The 22,185-nt window shown below is 48.9% G+C and overlaps 1 protein-coding gene across 1 annotated transcript in view; it reads left to right on the forward strand.

Moving 5' to 3' along the window:
* EXOC6B (exocyst complex component 6B) overlaps positions 1–22,185 on the forward strand; it is a 213,486-nt gene that overhangs the window by 12,007 nt on the left and 179,294 nt on the right. Inside the window, exons 2-5 of the mRNA XM_081924938.1 lie at positions 17,871–18,036; positions 19,577–19,624; positions 20,310–20,400; positions 20,504–20,549. Coding sequence (XP_081781064.1) covers positions 17,871–18,036; positions 19,577–19,624; positions 20,310–20,400; positions 20,504–20,549 — 351 coding nt within the window. The remainder of the gene's footprint in view (positions 1–17,870; positions 18,037–19,576; positions 19,625–20,309; positions 20,401–20,503; positions 20,550–22,185) is intronic.

Here is a 22,185-nt window from a genome sequence, read left to right on the forward strand (position 1 = left end):
GTTGTGGGGTTGCTTAACAACTTTGTAAAAACTGGGCAAGGTTTCTCTTTCCTATAAATAGGTTCTGAAATGCGTAATTATGGAAACACTCGCTCCATTGCAGGATGCTGCCTTTGACTAGGTTGCTTCCTATATTTTACTTTTAAATATGTCAGAAACCCTGAGGGCGTGCGCATCGCTCTTTTGCACCGACTCTTTGCACAAGGGAACCCTTAGGGTGCAGAGTCACAGGCGCGATTTCAGAGCTTGTCTGGCCCCCAGCAAAACAAAACAAAAAAAACAGCCTTGCAGAACAATTAGGTTTTTTTGCAGGAGGCATGTTCCAGGCATTGCGTGGAAGGAAACAAGAAGGGGTGAAAAGCTCAGGCTAGAGAGCTTCTTCCACTTGCTCCGGAAGGGACTACCTGTCAGCCTGAGAGAACCCTCCTGTTCTGTATTTTGTAGTATTGTTCGCTGTAATGTTTTAAAACTGTAAACTCCCTTGGCAGAAAGAAGTTGAACCTTAAATGCATAAACAAATGATAAACAAACGTTGGCATTTGAATTTGCAGAGGCAGTGCTGGTTTTTTAAAAAAATGTATAGAAATTAAAAAAATATATATAATTTTTCACATGGAGTAACAGCATAAGGATGCAGCAAGACTTGCCCTTCTTGCTGGTACCTTTGGTTTCCTGAGGTGAACACATTGGTGCTCAATTGCATCTATGTTAAGGGCATGAACTGATTTTTTACGAGGCGCACTCTCTCTACTGCCTCAGGGGTCATTTAAATCTATTTAAATCTCCTATCTCCTCCTGGAAATTGCTTCCTCTGGCAGCCAGGTGTCTTTCTCTGATTTTGCTCCGTTGCATTCCTGGCCGCCAGCTGTAGGAGTGGAAGAGGGTTGCCACATCCTTTGTTGGGGCTGTCAGGCATGGCCCATCCGTGGAGGGCAAAGAGCGGCCAAGGCATGTCCTGTTTGTGCCAAGGTGGGCAGCCAGGAGTTGATGGGAAGCCCAATGCCCCTCTGGGAGCTGAGCGCCTTCCAAACGCTCCTTGCCCCTCTTAAGAGGCCTGCTTCTGATCCTACCACTACTAGGACCAAGGCAAGCTAGCGGGTTTGCATATTTCTTAAATATTTTAATACCACCTTCAACTGTGAGCTGCCTTGGGTCCCTATTAGGGAAAAAGGTGGGATGTTGTTGTTGATGATGATGATAATAATAATAATAATAGAAAATTTCCGGGATGGTTTACAATAGGCTATAAAATGGCAGTAATCATCAAGGCAGTTGACACCACTAAAAACAATTGCTGGAATAATGTGTAAATATATCCTGGAAAGTCTGTGAAGATATTTAAAAGGTGTTCCCTAGTGTTGTGGGCTTCCCTTTGGCGCATCTTGTTGTCCACTGTAGGAAATAGGATGCTGGACTAGGTGTAGTCCAAGGTGGCCAATATGAAAACCAGAAGCTGCAATAATAATAAAAAAATTAAACAAGAAGAGAGCTGGCAGGTAAAAGCAGTTGAAGATCTTTAAGTGAATTGCCCTAAAATTTACTGGCCTGTCATAATGTTATGTCTGTAGCATTGCTGGCTGCTAGATGAGAGGTGGAACGAAGAAAGGTGATCCAGGACAGGTGATATTCTTAACAGGCTCTTTGTGCTTGCTGCTCAGGATCAGAATTAAATGTTAACAAAGCAGATCTGCCCTGGGGTTTACTATCCAGCCACGCCAGACCTTGTCTTCCATCAAGACTATGTTCTTGCATGTATTCCTGGAACGGTCAGGGTGTGTATGGTCTTTTCCTATGAAGCAGCGAGTCAACTGCTGGATTCCCTCCAGGGTATAAGTGTCTCTCTCTCTCCCCCCCCCCCATCTCTTTCCTTGAGGGAGGAGGGAAACCGGGAACAAAGGACGGAAGCTGCCATGGAGCCCATCAGCCGCCTCAGGTGGTGGATGGTGAAACTACATGGACATTGATTTGGAAGGGGTTTCCTGAATAAAAGACGGCGCTTTGTGGTGAATCACTGAGGTTTTATTACCGTGATGCAAGGTGTCTGTAGAAAGATTTTGCTCCCAGAAAAGGAGATTTGCAGGAAGGGGGCAGGCAAGAATGGAGACAGGGCTGCCGCCAGAGAGGAGGTGGGGCTCACTCCTATTTGCATTTCTGGTCTGATCAGAAATTGTTATACAGCCTGTGTTTTAATTGGCCAAATGGGCTGTTGTGTGTCTCCCCCCCCCCCAGCCTGGTATGCTACCTATACAGGAAGAAGCCTCTATCCTTCCCATTTTTTATTTTTGTTCAAAGGATGCTCATAATTACATCTTGATCTCCATAGCTTGGGGGTTATCTAATTGCTGCCCACCTGGACACTCTTCATTTTGCAGCAGGTTGTATTTTTGGGAATTCCAAGATGAATGCATCAGGAAAGAGGCTGAGGAATTGGGTTTCCATCTCCTGACAATCTCCCAGTGTGCCCATTTGTTCTTTTGAGTACAGCAGGCTTAAAATGTACATGGGAACCCTGGGCTGTTGTGAGCAATTCACCAATTTCTGCCCAGCCCAGAGCTCCCAAACTTCTTTTTCCTCATGGGCCCACCATCCTTTGAATAGATTAATATTCACAACCACTGAATGTGCAATAGCAAGCTCTTAACACTTTTTAATTAGTTTTCCACTTATTTGCAGAACCTTAGAAAGGAATGCACAGCAGGTTTAAGGTATTTCTCTTCCTAACATGTATGTTGCAACCTAACATGGCCAGGAGTAACCGTCAGTGTTCAAAAGATGACCCCCCCCCCGAGAGAAGAATATGAACAGTATGCATACAGTCATATGGCGGGACCCATGTAGTTGAATGCCAATATATGGCATTCAGAGACAGGCAGAGAGTCACAGGGGTGCCTGGAGTGCCAAGACCCCCCCCCCCAGGCCTCACAAGTGGGATGTGAAGTGTGGGTTAGGGTGGGGAGAGAGACGGGGCTGTCTTTAGCATATGCGCCGCCGGGGTGCAAAGATCCGCCCAGCATCCCCAAATTTAGTTTAGCCCCCAAATTAACTTTTATTATGCTTATGTCAGACACCACGCTTACGCCTCATCTCTTGTTTACAAAAGAAGGGAGGAAAAAGAAACACTTTGATTTGCTCATTTATTTACAATGCACCTATACTTAAGTATACAACACCACGACACTTAATAATAATAGTAAATAATAATAATAATAAAAATATTTATACCCTGCCCTCCCTGCCCAGAGCCGGGCTCAGGACGGCTAACAACAGTAAAATTACAGTAAAAACATAATAGGGGAAAAAACCAATTTAAAATACAGGTTAAAATGCAAATTAAAATGCAGCCTCTTCAAAACCATAAGGGGAGGGCAACATAAGGGTCAGACTGAGTCCAAACCAAAGGCCAGGCGGAACAGCTCTGTCTTGCAGGCCCTGCGGAAAGATGTCAAGTCCCGCAGGGACTTATAATACTTAAAAGTATTGTTTAGGCACCTACTGAGGAGAAACATCAGTCGTGTCAAAGGTGCCACTGACCCCTCTGCTGCATAGCAGCTCAATACAATACGTAACATCATATTTTGATGTAAGAGTTAATTTCGTGTGCACGGCGCCATTGTGAATGACAAGTGACGTTGTTGAGTCTGACAAGCGCCGCCGTTGTGAATGACAAGTGCCGCTGCTGGTGCGTTGTGTCTTTAATAAACGAGCGCACAAAGTCAAAAGTCCTTTAGTGAAACAGTAGGTACCGGTATTCATTTCGGTAATACCTAGGTATATGTGTATTTTGTTTTTCTATCTTGATCAAAATTATGTATTATTTTATAACAGGTAGATAGTTAAGAGCTTAGGCGGCTTCAGTGGCGGGCGTCTGGTGCCCCCCAGAATTTGGCACCCGGGTGCCCTGCACCCCTTGCACCCTGGAGAGAGAGGGACGGCCTCTCCTATCTCAGGAGCATCATAACTGTAAGATCTTGTCTGGCTAGGGATGTCTTCCTTGCATTCCCAGAGTTGGCTCAGAGCATCTTAAATAAGAGCTGGTGCTGTTTGGTGCCCTGGCTCTGTCTACAGTTGCCCCATGATTTCCCGTTGGATAGCCTGTTCCACTGGACCAAGCATTGAGCGGGCCAGCAGGACTGCTGTGTGCATGTCTGGTCTTCGGACTCCACTTTCTGGCTCTTGAGCAGAATTCCAAGTGGCAGCTTGAACTCTGGGGGGGTCTAAGTAGTTTGGCCTCTGGGTCTCTTGGAGGCCGCAGCTGCCACCTCCTGTGTCTTGCTCGCAGTCTCAATGGACAGCAGCAGTCCTGGTGCACAGCCGGCCCCAAGCCACTGTCTTTGCAGGGCTTTTTGTTGATGTCTGTACTAGACATCAGTCTGCCATTAAACCTCTGTAAGCAGCCTCTTAAAATGAGCCAGGCCAAATCTGTGCTGTTCTCTCTAATGCAATGCGGCAGCAATAAACATGGTCACTGCTGCCCTCTGCTTAATTGTGCACGCTGAGTTTTAAGTAGAAACGTGTGAGGACTTCCCAGAGGCCCAAAACTTAACTACTTGGCCTTTTAGCAACTACGTAAATCCAGGCCACTAGCTAGACTTGTTCATCGGAGTTTTTCAGATTACTGTGAAGAGTAGTGTGAAAGAGAAAGCACAGAGGAAAAGCTTGGAGCATCTTGGTTTAGGAATGCTGGATTTCAGAAGAAAAGTGTGGCTTTGCTGCCATCTAAAGGCCAATGGATGCATTTGCTGTGAAGCTTTTCGTTTGCCAGTTCCTTTGAATTTAATCAGCGGCTGAGGAAGAGCAAGAACTGGAATAAACTGAATATGCAGGGGTGTTCCAGTAACTGCTTGCTGGGCTTAAGAGGCACAAATTGGAGCATTGGCTTAGCAGTCACTTCTAGCTTTCCCCGACCCTGGTGTTCCCCTGTTGTCTTGAACTCCATTTCTTCTCAGGCCCAGCCCAGCACGATCCATAGTTGGGGATGACGTGGGCGCCAGGCTGGGGACGGCTGATCTGTTAGGGTCTCCAGCTTAGGGTTTTCTGCCTCCCACTGCTTGCCCCAGATGCCTGACTGAAGAGTGATGTTCTGTAAAGCCTCCCTCCTCACTTTGTTCATGTCTTATCCTAGCTGGAGTTAGGCAAGGCCTGGATGGAATGGGTGCTGAAAAGGACCCCAGAGCATCCCTGGTGTCCCTGTTTGGTTCTCCTCACTCTCTCTGCATCTCTTGATATAAGCAACTGTGATACACTTCTGCCTTGCTGCCTTCCTGGGACGTGCCCGGGTGGTGGTGAGGAAGACACTGTTCTGCGAAGGGGGGGGGGTGTTTGCAGGCCAGAGTGTTGTGTGGGGAGACGGTTAGGTGAGGTTGACTGTGGTATCATTAGTGTACGCTGAGCACACACTCTTTCCACATCTGATCCTAGACAGGCAGGGGCTGTTCTGAAGCTTAATTCAGGCAAGACAGGAGTACTTGTTTTGGATGGCTTTTCATTTCCTTGGAGACCAAGGAGCGCTGCATGGATGTCTCTTTGATCTGTTGCTCCTCCTGGATTGTCCCAGCAATGCCCAAAAGTGCCTTTACCATTTTAGGGTGGTAGAGCAGCTGTAGCTTTTCCTAAACTGATTTTTTATTTTAATGCTGTTTTCTACTCTGTAGATGGTTTAGATTTAGGCTTTAAAAAGCAGAGTATAAACATGTGAATCAACTGCAAATATGTATTGAAAAGGCCTTTGCAAAGAGAGCAGCCTGCTTAGACTACATGCCATGGATAACATTGGAAGCAATGAGTTTAAAATCTGGGAATTTAAAACTGGAAAGTTTCAAGCAGCTGAGGGATGCCTTAAATTGCAGATATCCCCACCCTGGGGCACATAGCTGAAGCTGTGTCTGCTGGCAGAAGTGTTGTCTTGAGGGTCTGCTGTGGTGGCAAAGCAGGCCGGGCACATGTTCAGTGCTCTGCTTCTGTGAAAAAGGCTGCTTGGATCCACACACTTTGCAGTCTTTAGGACACAGCTTGCCTATGGGTACATCAAATGCTTTTATTACAGTTAAAACATCCAGCTGCTGCCTCTTGTCCCACATCTTGGTGCTTTAATGGTCCTTCTGCAGCTCAGAAGCCTCCCTCCAATTTATGAGGAAATGTGCTATCATTCAAGCTGCCCTCCTTGTGGGTCTGTGCCCGCTCTGAAATGTGTGCGCAGTTATGACCTGGATCTGCCCCTGACGAATGGGCTTGGCTTCCGTTTCTCTTGTGCTCAGGTCAGGGTGAGGCCTTCCAGGTCCCTTTGGAAAAACTAGCAAAATGTTGGCCACAGTGTTGGGTGTGGAGGGGCTTAAAATGGAAGTAATTTATTCTTTGCAGCACTAGATGGCAATGTAATTTCAGAATGTCCCTTCTGTAGCTCCTCGTACCTTGCCTAGAGAACGGTTATTCCTGGCAGCGGTGTCCTGGTGCCTTTCCACATTACTTGAGCAACAGTGCTGTACTTTGCTTCTGCATGTTGCCTTGACCTAAACTCACCTGCAGTGCTGCATTCATTGTCTTGGACAGGCTTGCTTAGATCTCTCCTCTTGGGGGATCTGCGCTCACTTTCCCCTGCTATGTGTTCTTTGAACAGACAAGCAGGCAATAAAGGATGCAAAATAAAGAATCAAAGAGCGCCTTGCTAAAATCACTAAAGACCAGCCATGCAAAAAAGCACTGCCTTTAATGCCTTATATCTCATAGGGCTTTTCTTACATCCTCCATATGTTCTCTGGCAGGAAGGTGAACATTCTTGGCAAAGGTTCTGTACTTGCTTTGCATTCCAACGCTTGGGATTTGGTGGCCCTCTTTCTTGCATTCCTCGTTGCTGGCAGTTCCAGTGTTCTGCTAACTTGCTTAAATTAATTTGGAAGATTTATATACTCTTCCCTCCCGCCCTCCACACTGGTGACGCTGGATCATTAATCAATAGCAGTGTTTCAGCAAATTGGCGGCCGGCTCCTTAGCCGTGAGGAAGGATGCAGTCCTTATTGAGTAGAAGAACAGAGCCCTCTGATCTGCAGAAATTGTTTCCCTTCCGATCTGGGCAGAGAAGTGATCTGGGGAAGTAGAGGGATTATGCCAGGGCTGTCGTTGAGCTGCCCTCCTTGAGCAGGCCCACACAGGGTAGCCTCCAGGCAGTGTTGCGGTTCTGGGAAGTCATGTCTTGGCCACAGTGCTATCTCGGTATCTGGGCATTGGACCATTTCAGATATTCTTGTTTGCAGTCTCTGGGGTTAAGCCAGCTGTGCCTGCTTGGCAGAGGGAGAGGGTGATCTGTACAGTCAATGTGCCTTAACTAGGCTTCTGAAGGGAAGAGCTGAGCGATTGTTTTAAACATGGAGGCGTGCCAGTTTGCTTCTGGGCTACTTCAGTCTGCTGCGTGTCTTGCTGGGGCTGTAAATTGAAGGGCAAGAGGATAATTAGGGCTCATTAGCAACTTTTCCTTGTTGTGGATTTTTCTAGTTGTGGATTTTGCGGCTAAAGTTAATTCGAGTAATTAACGAAGCCTTAAATGTTTTAACAATGGCTATTACAGACGGTTCTGTCGTTTGTGGCTTATGTAGGCCAAGCTCAGGGTGACCTTATGAATAGTTCAGAAGCTCGCATCCTCTGCAGGGGACGCATTGAGGTTGTGCTGCTATGCAGCTCTTCAGTGGGGCTGGATCAGGAGGTGTTCCCCGTGGATAATGCCCATGGTACTGTTCTTGTCTCTCATTCTCCCATTCCTTAATTTCCCTCTCCTCCCTCCCTTGTGCTAAGACGTCACTCCCCTGGCACAAGCAAATGGACCAGGCGGCATCACCCTGTAGCAGCATGGGCAGCGTGCAACAAGGCCACTTAGGCTGCAGCCTTCACGGGTACCCAGGGAGAAATGGCCACGTTTCAAAAGAACCAAACTCTGAAAGTTTCAGCCCTTTAGCTCTTAGAAAACTTGGGCTGATGAGATGTGGGTGGTGATTCCTGGAAAATGCAGTGGGTGCTGTAGAACTGAGTGCAAGGAAGACTTTTCAGTTGTCAGTGACAGTAGCATAAAAACCGCTTTGTTTTGTGTGAGTTGACACCTGGAGGGCTGATGAATGAAGGGCTCCACCCTTCTTAGTAGCAGGACATGGTGGGAAGTTTAAGCATGCTTCCCAACCTCGCTCACCCCTCTTCCCCACTGCTTCCCACTCTGACCTTCCGTCTCTTCCTCTGGTGCTCCAGTTCAAATACATGAGGATGGATCAGAAGGGAATTTTCTTCACCTGATGATTTGGTCCCCTGGCCCACTCCCCCCCCCGGGGGGGGGATTAGATTGCCATATGGAAATTGCACCCGCTCAAAATTGCTTTTGGGAAGGCTTTGCTGATGGGTCCTGTTTTAGGCTCTGGGTTCAACCAGAACCAGTGAAGACGGTGAAGGTCCTGTGTGAGTGTCTGGAGGCGGTTGGACGATGGATGGCGGCTAACAGATTGAGGTTGAATCCTGACAAGACAGAAGGACTGTTTTTGGGGAACAGGAGGCGGGCAGGTGTGGAGGACTCCCTGGTCCTGAATAGGGTAACTGTGCCCCTGAAGGACCAGGTGCGCAGCCTGGGAGTCATTTTGGACTCACAGCAGTCCATGAAGGCGCAGGTCAATTCTGTGTCCAGGGCAGCTGTCTGCCAGCTCCATCTGGTACGCAGGCTGATATCCTCCCTGCCCGCAGACTGTCTCACCAGAGTGGTGCATGCTCTAGTTATCTCTTGCCTGGACTATTGCAATGTGCTCTCTGTGGGGCTACCTTTGAAGGTGACCCGGAAACTACAACTAATCCAGAATGCGGCAGCTAGACTGGTGAATGGGAGCAGCCGCCAAGACCACATAACACCGGTCTTGAAAGACCTACATTGGCTCCCAGTACGTTTCTGAGCACAATTCAAAGTGTTGGTGCTGACCTTTAAAGCCCTAAACGGCCTCGGTCCAGTACACCTGAAGGAGCATCTCCACCCCCATCGCTCAGCCCGGACACTGAGGTCCAGCTCCAAGGGCCTTCTGGTGGTTCCCTCTCTGAGAGCCCTGTTTAGGGGAAGCTTTTAATGTTTAATGGATTGCTGTATTTTAATATTTTGTTGGAAGCTGCCCAGAGTGGCTGGGGAAGCCCAGCCAGATGGGCAGGGTATACATACATACATACATACATACATAATAATTCAACGGCCACAGAACTTGGGGGCTACTGGTAAGACGTTCTTTGCATTGCTTCCTTGAGTCATATGGAAAGATTTGTTCCGCAAGCACCTTAGGGTAGTGGAACTTGAATTGCTTCTACTCAGTTTGTGATGCCTCCTGGTTTGGATTACATAGGTTGGTGTGTATATGTGAGAGAGAGACAGAGAGGGGATTAAATGCGGATCCTTTCACCTAAATGGGTAGGTGGGTGGGCCAGATCCCACATGGTTCTGGCTGCTTCCAGCTCACGCAGGCCAGCTTTTTCCATGCTGGCTGCCCCACGGGTCTGGGGAGCCTGTGTTGTGGGCAGTGGTTCTTTGGCCACCTGCGCTGTTCCTCCTGAAGGCCTGGCCGTGCTGGAACACCATGCGAGGGAAAGCGGAAATGAGTGAAGGACACCCCAGCCGCCTCCATCGGAGCCTGCCTCTCATTAGAGCGCAACACTTTTCCCAGCGATGGCCCACACGGCATGAACACTTTCAAGCGGCTCCGAGCCCCGCTGCGGCACACTGCTGGATGCCTCCCGTTGTGACGGCCAGTGTGTTTTGTTTACAGCGCATTATAAAGATGATTCACTCCCTCCCTTAATATCAACCAGCTTGGAGGGGCTAAAATCTATCTCGCCTGGGTGTAGGGCTTGTTCGCATCAACCCTACACATGGTGCGAATCAACTGTCCTTCCAACTTGAAAGGGCCTGGGAGAGGCGGGCTTGCTTGCTGACGCACCGCTTTTGTTCTGGGGGGAATTGTTTCCATTGTGTCCTCCACAAGGAGGGAAGCGAAAAGTGTCGCTTGTGGCCAGTTCCCTCTCCATAGTTCTCAGTTGGGGGGATCTGTGCTGGCTGGAGCAGGGCTGGCTCGCCTGCCTTCTGGGTTGCTCCTTGCATTTCCTGGCACTTGCTGAGGCCATATGCGAGCTCCCCCGCCCCCCAAAAAACCATCTTTCTCTTGTAGCCCCAGATGACAAAAGGCATGTTCCCTAATAAGAACGTTGAAACCAAAAATGCTCTCCTGTAGCTTAAATTGGAGGCATTGTTCTTTATTTCCTTTCTGATGGAGCTGGGTCTGGATCTGCTGGCACTCGGCAGCTCCAGGGTGGCTGAGCTTATTCCTTCTAATTGGCTTGGCCTTTAGCAGAGGCTTCACAGTTTCTTTTCCCTGGTCAGCCAGGGGTCCAGGCTCAAAGCCTCTGGGCATATATGGAATGGAAAATGTTAGCAGTGGAGATGGTCATCTTGGGGTTCACTGGCTGAAGCCCACACACCCTGTGGATTTTCCCTGACTGTTTAGATGAAGTTTGCATCTTACGTAGACCTAAAAGTGCTATTATTCATGCGCATGCTCTGAAAGCGGCTCATTGGCGGTGTTCGAAATTGGCCAGGCGCATTTTGCACCTGGCTATTGGCCCCTTGCAACCTGGTGAAGATACTTGGGCACCAGAATGGTGCCTGACATCTCCCCCATCATGCATGCCTGGGGATAATTGGATCTTGCCTGTTTTCACATACTAGCAACACATCCTGTAGAGTGCTATCTGCTAGGAACCAAAAAGTCATATTGAAAAGACCTTTGAACTGTCTGGCCCCCAAATGGCAAGTAGACATTCCGTTTTGGTGACTGTAACCCTGGTTTAAAGAGCCATTTGGCACGTAGCTTATACATCTGAGTTTCTAACACGGGCTCACGCCAATTGCTCTTTGCTTGTGTCTGCTTGCTGGCTTGTCCATTTCTGCAGGCAGACTGTGTTTGCTGCAGCCGAAACTGGTTTGTATCCCATGCATGAATGTTGAGATCTGGCATTCTTGGCCCTCCTGAGCCCCTGGTGGATTGCGGGTTCCCATAATAACCAGTTGGGCTATTGGTTTTGATAATGGCCAGTAGTAAGGTGAAGGCGAAAGATGTCAAGCGAGTGATGGGAGCCCTTTTTTCTACTTCAATTCTTTAACAATATGCTAAGAAAATCCCATAAGGAAGACTGGCAGCAAAGTCCCAAAGCGAGCCGGGAAGCGCTGGGCAATGGGCTCTGCGGGGTGGTGAATGCTTCCCTCTGTGAGGGAGCCTTCCCAGACCCGCTGAAAGAGGCGGTCATTAAACCGCTTCTTAAAAAAACATCTTTAGACCCGGCCAATTTGGCCAACTATCGCCCAGTCTCAAATCTGCCATTCTTGGGCAAGGTGATTGAGCGGGTGGTTGCTGAACAACTCCAAGCACGCCTGGAGGAAACGGACCATTTGGATCCCTTCCAATCGGGATTCAGGCCTCACCATGGGACTGAAACTGCCTTGGTCGCGCTGGTTGATGATCTCCGGCGGGCTAGGGACAAAGGTGAGAGCTGTTTCCTAGTTCTGCTGGATCTCTCAGCGGCCTTTGACACCATCGACCATAACATCCTTCTGGACCGTCTAGAGGGGCTGGGAGCTGGGGGCACTGTCATACAGTGGTTCCGCTCCTTCCTCCTGGGCCGTGTCCAGAAAGTGGTGGTGGGGGGTGAGTGTTCAGACCCCTGGGCTCTCACTTGTGGGGTGCCTCAGGGTTCTGTCCTCTCCCCCATGCTTTTTAATATCTATATGAAGCCGCTGGGAGAGATCATCAGGGGGTTTGGACTGGGTGTTCATCAGTATGCAGATGACACCCAGCTCTACCTCTCCTTTAAATCAGAACCAGTGAAGGCGGTGAAGGTCCTGTGTGAGTGCCTGGAAGCGGTTGGAGGTTGGATGGCGGCTAACAGATTGAGGTTGAATCCTGACAAGACAGAAGTACTGTTTTTGGGGGACAGGAGGCGGGCAGGTGTGGAGGATTCCCTGGTCCTTAATGGGGTAACTGTGCCCCTGAAGGACCAGGTGCGCAGCCTGGGAGTCATTTTGGACTCACAGCTGTCCATGGAGGCGCAGGTTAACTCTGTGTCCAGGGCAGCTGTCTACCAGCTCCACCTGGTACGCAGGCTAAGACCCTACCTCCCCGCGGACTGTCTCGCCAGAGTGGTGCATGCTCTAGTTATCTCACGCTTGGACTACTGCAACGCGCTCTACGTGGGGCTACCTTTGAAGGTGACCCGGAAACTGCAATTAATCCAGAATGCGGCAGCTAGACTGGTGACTGGGAGTGGCCGCCGGGACCACATAACACCGGTTCTGAGAGATCTGCACTGGCTCCCAGTACGTTTCCGAGCACGATTCAAAGTGTTGGTGCTGACCTTTAAAGCCCTAAACGGCCTCGGTCCTGTATACCTGAAGGAGCGTCTCCACCCCCATTGTTCAGCCCGGACACTGAGATCCAGTGCCGAGGGCCTTCTGGCGGTTCCGTCATTGCGAGAAGTGAGGCTACAGGGAACCAGACAGAGGGCCTTCTCGGTAGTGGCGCCCGCCCTGTGGAACGCCCTCCCATCAGATGTCAAAGAGATAAAGAATTACCTGACATTCAGAAAACATCTTAAGGCAGCCCTGTTCAGGGAAGTTTTTAATATGTAATGCTGTACTGTTTTTAACACTGATTGGGAGCCGCCCAGAGTGGCTGGGGAAACTCAGCCAGATGGGCGGGGTATAAATAATAAATTATTATTATTATTATTATTATATGCAATTAGGATTATCTGTCACTAATTGAGAACAGTACGGTTGTGGCTGCAGGTACACAGCCACAGTTTAAGTTGCACGCAGCCGCTGACCCCAGAAAGTGAGTGCGAAGATTGTATATCTTCTTTCGCCCTTTGAGATTAGCAAAAGCAGGGGCTTGGGGTCACGGTGGTTAAAACCAGAAGATGATGCTGTTGGCAGGCAGTCTTGTCCATTCCTCGCTATCCTCCACCAACCGCCCGCTTCCTGGCTTTGCCCCATGAAGCCCCAACAAGGCCACAACCTCCTCATCCTGTTCCCTGAGGCTGGGGTCTCTGAACCCTTCACTCTTATCCCTGAGCTGTGCTGCGTAGAAGGGTCTTTTCTATTCTTGCGCCTCGGAACATTTCAGTGCGGCCAACTGGCTTAGCAGTGGTCCTAGTAACAGCCCCCTCAACTTTCCTAGGGGTGGCTTGCCATGCTCTTCTTTAAATTGCTGTGTTGGTTTCCTGTACAGCTCAGGACCCAGCAGAAACACCTCTTCTGTACTTCTAAAGCCTTCCATGGCTACTCTGCTGTTTCCTTCTGACATGTCTCCTTCAGTGGTTCTCCAGCTCCACCATCTGCAGCTCTCTGAAGGTTCCCAGCTCCCTCTAGACTCTGCATTTGTTGCCCTATGGCTGGGAACCTCCTCCTGCATCTCCTTTGTGCTCATGGATGGAGCTCTGTAGATCAATAGAGTGGCCTGTTTCATCTGGGATTGCCCGTGCTCTCTGCTCTATGAAGAACGGAGCGTTTTCCTTCCCGCTCTTGGTGCTGGGGGGGGGGGGCAGACAAGGTTTGGGGCATCCAAACTCTTGCTGACCTCTCCCAGCCCACGCTGTGACTGTTTGCATACTTGTGCATTAAGCAAGCAGCTCGCTTTTTGTTCCACTTTATTTTTAACTTCTTCTAATAAACAAAATGCTAATGCTTTTATGTCGCTTAATGAGAAGAAAATGTCTGAAGGTTAAAAACCATCGTGGCATATTTTGCCTTTTTAAATTGAAGTCCAGGCTTTTGTTCCATTTATTAATTGAAACCAAAAAGCGAGACGTTTCCGTGCCCCAGAAAGTGATCAGGCTGTCCCGGCATGTGAATTCCTGGGGTCCTCTGTTTTCCCTGCTGCCGGCTCCTCCTGCCTAAATGGATTTCAGTTGGGAGCTCCTCATTTAGGGCCGACAAAGTGGCTAACAAGCAAAGGGGTCACATTTGGACCTGCACCTGACAGCGGACCCTCCGGCTTAGGCAGAGTGGCTGCAGCGCATGCTCATCACACTTTCTGGTGACCAAAAAGTCCATTGGCATTCTGCATGTCTTCCAAGGGGCTTTAAATAGACTATAGAAGAGAATTATGTGTCATCCATATAACCACCTTGGGGCAGGGGGAGTTGGTCTGATCCTGCACAGGGCTCATGCTGCCATGTCCTGGCTCGCTCCTTGGGCCACTCCTGAAAGGGACCTGCAGTGGGTTGCATGTGAGTAATTCCCTGTAATAATAATAATAATAAAAATAAATTTATACCCCACCCATCTGGCTGGGCTTCCCCAGCCACTCTGGGCGGCCTCCAACTGAATATCAAAAAGACAATACAGCATCAAATATTAAAAACTTCCATAAACAGGGCCGCTGCATTGCCTGACCCCAGCATGCCGTGAGCAGGATGGTCAGGCGGGGACATGTCAGAGCTGCTTTTGCCTCCTGGTTTGTGGCCATGTACAGTCATACCTCATGTTATGTTTGCTTCAGGTTGCGTCCCGCAGCGACCTAGAAGTACCGGAAAGGTTTTGCTGCGCGCGCATGCGCAGACGCGGCACATGCTCTAAATGACGTTATGCACATGCGCAGAAGTGGTGAATCACGACCCACACATGCACAGACATGGGTTGTGTTCTTTTCAGGTTGCGAACGGGCCTCCGGAACGGATCCCGTTCGCAACCAGAGGTTCCACTGTATATGCAATAAGACAATGCAAAGTGGAATCACTTTACAGTGGTGCCTCACAAGACGAAAAGAATCCGTTCCGCAAGTCTCTTCGTCTTGCGGTTTTTTCGTCTTGCGAAGCAAGCCCATTAGCGGCTTAGCGGGCTTAGCGGATCAGCTGATTAGCGGCTTAGCGGATCAGCTGTTAAGCGGTTTAGCGGCTTGGGGAAAAGGAAAAAAACCCCGCAGGAACTCGCAAGACATTTTCTTCTTGCGAATCAAGCCCATAGGAAATTCATTTTGCGAAGCACCTCCAAAAATGGAAAACCCTTTCGTCTAGCGGGTTTTCCGTCTTGCGAGGCATTCGTCTTGCGGGGCACCACTGTATTTCCAGGGTTCAGATGCTAAGGCATCTGCGGAGAGAGTGCGTGGTCCAGCTTTAAGAATTCTTTTGGGCTCGTGCTGTGGCTGAGCTATGTGGCAGCTTTTCACGAATGGGAGGGATATGCCCTCTCTCCATTGGCTTCCTCTCCCTTAGCCCATCTCACCCCGGTGCAAGCTTGCGATGAAGAGAGTTGTGTATTAGGACTAACCCAAGCGGTCGCTAGATGGCAGGCTCTCCTTTCTTAAAAAAAGGCACATTGCTAGTTTCAGATGAGAGTTGTATTGCACCAGGTTGCAGCCTGTGTCTAATGAAGACATACTAATATCCAGATTTATCACCTTTCATTAATTACAAGAGTGCTTGTTTTTAGTTTCCCCCCTGTATAAAAAAACAAGTTTCCTCCCTTTGTACATGAAAATGCTGAGGTCTACATACTGTGTCTAAGACCAGATGATAAAATTTTACTACAATGTTGATGGTTTCCATTTTCATCTTCTCGTTTTATCTCCACCCTGCATCCCATCCCATATTTTCCTAACTGGCGAAAGCTAAGAATATTAGCAAAAGCAACAAAGAGGCTTACAGCACCTTACAGACTAACAAATTTTATTCAGGCATAAGCTGCCATCCACTGGAGCCCAGACGTAAGCTCTGTTGTGTTATAACCCAGGAAAGCTTGTTCCACAATGAAACTTGAAGGTGCCACAAGAATTGTTCATGTCCTTGCAGCAGAAATGTTTTATGGTAGATGATGATAAAACAAGCTATGCATATACTGTATTTTAATTTCCCCCAAACCTTTTGTGGGAGCGGGAATGTGAAATGGAGGTGCCATTTTTATGGCTTTACTACAGTGGTACCTCTGGTCACGAACACTTCAGGTTACGAGCTCCGCTAACCCTGAAGTAGCTGCTTCTGGTTGCGAACTTTGCCCCAGGATGCGAACGGAAATTGCACGCCAGAGGCAGGCCCCTTTGCGGAAGCGCGCCTTGGGATAAGAACAGTTTCAGCTTAAGAATGGACCTCTGGAACGAATTAAGTTTGTAACCAGAGGTACCACTGTAGTTCTGTTAAATCTTACATCTTTAGTCAGGAAGCTGCTTGGGGATCTGCTAGTGGTTTTTGGCTTTGCATCGTGCCGTTCAGAGTTGTATTTAGTACTGGGAGATGTAAGATAGAGTGATAATGGGACAAGTCCCCAGTACAGTGGTACTTTGGTTTAAGAACAGCTTAGTTTATGAACAAGTTCGATTAAGAATGCTGCAAACCCGGAAGTAGGTGTTTTGGTTTGTGAACTTTAGCTTGAAAACAGAACACGTTTCGCTTCCTGTTGAGTGTGTTTCATTTGTAAATTGAGTCCCCTGCTCCTATGGGAAAGCACGCCTTGGTTTAAGAATGCTTTGGTTTAAGAACGGACTTCTGGAATGGATTAAGTTCGTAAACCAAGATACCACTGTAAACACCTTGTTTAGGGTGTACTGTAATGAAGAGGGGTCTCTGTCAGGGCACTCCAGTACATGTCTTTACAGAGGGTAGGTTCAGTGGGACTTGCTCCCAGGTAAGTGCGCATGGGATTTGTACTGGTTGTGAGGCGAGGCAGAGGAGCAGCTGCATTCCGAACTGCACAGAAAGCTTAAGCAGTGTCAATCCTAAACCGAAGTGTTGGAGTATAAGATAATAAATCAGAATTCAAGAAGAGAGCGCATTTCTTCTGTTGCCTCACACTAGGGCTTGAACGCACTGTAGGGCATCCAGAGCTGTTTGCCCTGTTGTTGTTGTTTATTTATTGAATTTATATACCGCCCTATGCAGTACCGGGAGGTCTCAGGGCAGTTGTGCAACAGGATTTCCAGTTTCCTTTCTCCGCCCTCCAGCCCTCTGCATGCCCCCCATCTGCTCCAAAGAGTCCCCTAGGATTTGGGGGGGGTGGAGTTGCAGGGGAAGGAGAAGGAGGAGAACACCTGTTGCTTGAGTGGCTGCTTGCTTGTTCTGCGTCTGCTCATCGGGTGCTCCATTTCAATGTGCTTTCTTCTGGATGCTGAGACCTCGCAGTCCAGCTTTGCACCAAGGAGGTTCTTGTCCGCCTACCAGCTTCTTCTCTCATCACGTTGCTGGCTCTGGATGCTGTGTTCCAGATCCTCGGACCGTTCTCCTCTTATTCTTTGGCTTCCCACCCCTCCCTCCCTCCCATGCCCTCCCATTCAGCATTCTGCGGCTGAGCAAGCAGGTGGCAAAGTCAGCCATGCAGATGCGGTGTTGACTCTCGCTTCCTAAACGGTCCTCTGGCAGCTTCTCTTTTCTGAATGATTGCTGCTCATAGCAGATGGAAAGATTATTTGTGAATCGCCTTAGTACTATCTCTCTGTGTGTATTTCACTCTGCTGTCATCCACCTTGATCACTGTTAGATTAAAAGCCAGGATATAAACCTTTAAAATACCAAATAAATTGCTGCAGACATTTTTTAAATAATTCGTATTTTCTTCTAAATAATTGAGACCACTTCACTCCTGTCTCTTGAGTAATTCCTTGCACTTCTGTGACGAGGGAAGTGAGGTGGGGAAAAACCCGAAGGGCAGATCTTCTTGTGGTGGAAACCATACTCTTTCTCTTGCAGTAAAATCTCAAGGTGTTGCAGTGCATCCTTTCTCCCCTTCCTCCCCACCCTCAGCTCTCCTTCAGATTAATTTAGTGAAGTTCAGTGACTGAGAGTGGATTCTGAAGGTGTCTTTCTGCCCAATCCCCTTGCGTTTCATCCAGGTCTGTCTATGATGGTGAGGAGCATGGGCGCTTCATGGAGAAACTCGACGCTCGCATCCGGAATCACGACCGTGAAATTGAGAAGATGTGCAACTTCCATTACCAGGGCTTTGTGGATGCCATCACTGAATTCTTGAAAGTCAGGGCAGAAGCCCAAAAGCTCAAGGTAAGGAATGGGATCCATCACTGTGGGCAGAGCTTAGGATTCCTGTGAAGGGGCAATGAGCTCCTTGGAGGAGGCAGCAACCTACGTGTGCTGGTCTGAAGGCGAACCGCAAGTGGAACAGCAGAGAATGCGCCAGTCTTGGGTTGGATGCTGGTATGCAGGATTACTGCTTGCTATTTACTCTTGAGTAATAGCTGTGGCTGCCTTAAAAGTGGGGGACTAAAGTAGAACTTCGTTCTGCAAATAACACTGATCTCTGGTGCGTTTGGTGCACAAAGTGTTTTGAAATTTATGCCACAAGAACAAGGAGGTGCAGTTGTTTGGCTCAGGGCAGCAAACCCTTGAGCTGCAAGCTTGAGCGGGTGTTTTGGTTGAGTTGCAAATTGTGACTCCCATGCCCAGATACAGTAGAGCATCAAAGTTCATTGATCCTGGGAGAGCCAGTGAATGGGTGGGCTTGGAAGCTCCACTATATCAGCCTCCACTATACAAATTCTATGCCAGGGAGGTCTGTGAATTCATGCCCTGTCCAAGGAAATAGTAGGTTCCTTAGAGAGGCTGTCAGGGGAGCAACTTGCATCTTCCCATTCGGTCTAATCATAAGATGCCTGGCTTCAAGGCTGATGTACGTAACTTGACTGTTGAAGTCTCTCCCCTTGCAGCCATTCATACTTCTGAGACCAAAAGTTATTTTCTTCCACATTTTTCCTTTGGCTACCAGCACCATTGTTCAAAGGGACCCGGAAGTGTCTCCGGACAGCGCTGGCCCCTGGCCTCTTAAGTGAGATGGGCGCACAACCCCAGAGTCTGTCAAGACTGGCCCGTACAGGCAGGGGTGCCTTTACCTTTACCTACCATTGTTCAAAATTGTAGCAGGCTGAGTAGCTCCTGTGTGTAGTCGGAGAAACTCAGTCCTCCCTTTGCCTCTTCAGATCGTGGGAAGCATAAGTTTTAGTTCTCCCTTTGTGTGCTGATGAATTGGGATTGAGATGCTAGAAGCTCCCACCTGTGGCCTGCAGGCTGTTGCAGTGCTGGGTCTGGGCTGGCGGCTTCCAGTTGGAGCCTCACTTCTGGGCTCACTAGGGCTGCTTCAGAGGCCTATTTCACTGGCCCTCTTCCATCAGTTTTTCACACTAAACCTACGGATTTCAACTGGCCTGTGCATGCCTTGGTAGGATGCATTTGTGTTGCTTTTGACCTCTAGGTTGCCTTGTGTGTACTCTCTGAAGCATGGGGAGGCTGAAGAGCATCTCAGGCCTTCTTCTGTGACCCTGGTGCCCAGCAAAGAGGTGTGTTGTCGGTCATGAATAAAGTGTCACAATGCTCTTGATTTTGTTAAAACATCTCCCAATCCTTGGCGACATTTCATAACCACGCTCACTTTTCCCAGTATCTGGGATCAGTTTGCATGACAAGATTTCACGTGGGCTTGTTAAGCCAAGGAGCATCTTCCAGTTCATGCAGCCTCTTTTTCCAGCCTGACGCCCAAGACTTTCAACTAGGTGCTAATTGAAACAACGATGTGGTTTTCTCTTTGCAGAATCAAGTCACGGACACCAACAGAAAACTGCAAATGGAAAGCAAAAAAGTAAGCCCAGGGTTCTAGTGTTGGGGAAAAAGAAAAAGCCTCAGGTGTGGGCCCTGACCATTGTATTGGTGCCAGACATGTTGGGCTTGTGTGCCAGGGAAACCGTGTGACTCCCAGGTGGAAGGTCACTGTGTGCTGTGATTTCCTTGTCTGCCTGCCATTTCTCCCACCTGGAAGATGCACATTCCCTTGCGTGCATTTTCTATGCCTCCTTGGTGAGATCTGTACAAGAACACCCAACATCCAGTTTTCGGACTCTGTGTGAGTGCAAGAGAGCTCCTCTCTGGGAGGCCTTACAGGGAAGAGTTAGTTAGCCCAGAGTGAGAAGCTCCATGGCCCAGCCCCACACTCCCCTCTCTGCTCTCATCTCTGACGTGTTCCTTGCTGGTGACCTTCCCTCTGCCACCTGCAGCTGCCTGAAGTGCATTCCTGCTCCCTCTGCCTTTCCTCCTTTGCTGCCCTGTATGTTTGAAACGACTTCTCATGTAGGCCATGCTTGCTAGCAACAGCTACAGTCCACATAGGCCAGGAATACCCTGATCCATTTTCCTCATCGTTCCTTGATCCTGAATGGATGGTTGGATGGAACAGAAAATGGTCCTGCGGCCTTCGAGCCTTTGGTATGCAGCGAGCGAAGTTGACTTGGAATGCAGTGCTAGTGGTTAAACGGAGGTTTCTTTTGCAGCTGGTGGGAGCGATGGAAGAGCTGAAACAGTGCCGGCTGCAGCAGCGCAATATTTCTGCCACAGTGGATAAGCTCACGCAGTGCCTTCCTGGTGAGAGACAAAGCAAAGAGCGTCTGCATTCCTCTAGATAGGACACCAGCACCCCATTTCTTCTCTTACTGACTTCTGTATCCTTGTGTCTCCTCTGCTCTAGTTCTGGAAATGGATAGCAAATTAAGAGAGCAAATGAAATCTAAAAGGTAAGCTCATAACGGTGGCTGGCGTGACAAATGTGACAGAGTCTGTCTGGAGGTCTTGGCTTCACTGAAACAAACGGGCAGACAACCCAAGAACGGAAGAGCAAATGGCACAGCCGGCTCAAGGCATTTTGGTCTCTGAGGCTGGAAACCCAAATGCTGCTCCCGTCCTGCAACCCAGAGCAAGCCCCACTGGGCGCCCACTTCCCTCTGGCTTCAGTGGGGCTGCTTGTGCTGGGGAACTTCCCAGGGGATTGTGCTCCACGGCTCAGCTGGGGAACTTCCCCGGGGATTGTGCTCCACGGCTCAGCCTTTGCCTCTCACTCTGTGGAACTTGCTGCCGCCTGGCTTCATCCCACAGAAAGTCTGCCTCTGGGAAGCCCCTTGGTCCTGTTCAGCCCAAAGCAGACTGGGTCCCTTGCTGCCATGATGCATATACGTCATACCTTGGCTTTCAAACAGCCTAGTTCTCGAACGTTTTGGCTCCTGAACGATCGAAACCCGGAAGTGACTGTTCTGGTTTATGACCGTTCTTTTGGAAGCTGAACGTCCCATGGGGCTTCCCTGGCTTCTGATTGGCTGCGGGAACTTCCTTTGGTTCCTTTCCCCCTCCTTCAGCCACTACAGTACAGAAGGGGTAATGCCCACACTCCTAACCTATTTTGACAATGATCCTCACAAATCACGTTCTAAATATACCCATGGCAAGTGTCTTGCATAAAACCATTGCACCGGCAGCTTTTAATGTCTGGTGTTCTGTTGTGTTTTTTATATTATGTTGGAAGCCTGCCAGAGTGGCTGCAGGCGGAGTATAAGTAATAAATCATCATCATCATCCTCCTCTTCCTCCTCCTCATGTCTAAATGATCAAGTAGAGATGGATTTGAGGGTTTCTTCTAATAATACTGCCTTTCATTTCCCCCATTTTAAGTCTCTTTTTAATGGTCTTATTTTGCCTTCTTTCTACTGAGGCAGAGTGCATGTGCTAATTTATATCTTAATCAGTTCCCCTGTTGATGCACCAGCTTCATTCTCCTCACACCTGTGAAGCAAGCTGCAAGGGGAAATATCCCCCCCCCCCAAAAAAAATCTAGTTTTCCAGAAAGGCTGGTTTGGTTGGAGAATATTTGACTACTGTCTGACTTGCTTGGCTGTCAGTGAGATGGGAGCCTCTTGTCTCCTATGCTCAGCCAGATGGGGGTCAGGTAATTAGTTTGAAGACCTGTCTCTCTAACAGTTGAAAGATGCCTTGGACACTCCTGCCTCTTCCTCCTGTCTTTGCAGCTGGTTTGTGTCAACAGGCCTCGTCCTGGCCTTCCAAAGGGGAGAGCCATTTTGGTCTGATGCAGCATAAACGAAGCATCTTGAGCCTTTGTTAGTCTTTCAGGCGTTTTTTGCTGCCATTAATCCCATCTCTGGATGGTGTCCCAGAAGTCCCTTGGGGTGAAAGATGGCACCACGTTGAGTTGGCCTCCAGGCTCCTCTCATGAGCGCAGGAGCCGAGGCGCCACGGCTGTTGAGAGGCTGAGCAGGGCACAGCTGGGAGGCCTGGCTTGGGAGCTGCGCTCCGAGGGGTGGCGGGTGGGTGGGTGACAGGGGCATGTTTGGGTCCACATGACCTCACTGGCTTGAGATGTCT

The sequence above is a fragment of the Podarcis melisellensis genome (genome assembly GCF_964234715.1).
Source record: "Podarcis melisellensis genome assembly, chromosome: 9".
In the NCBI taxonomy this organism is placed as follows: Eukaryota; Metazoa; Chordata; class Lepidosauria; order Squamata; family Lacertidae; genus Podarcis; species Podarcis melisellensis.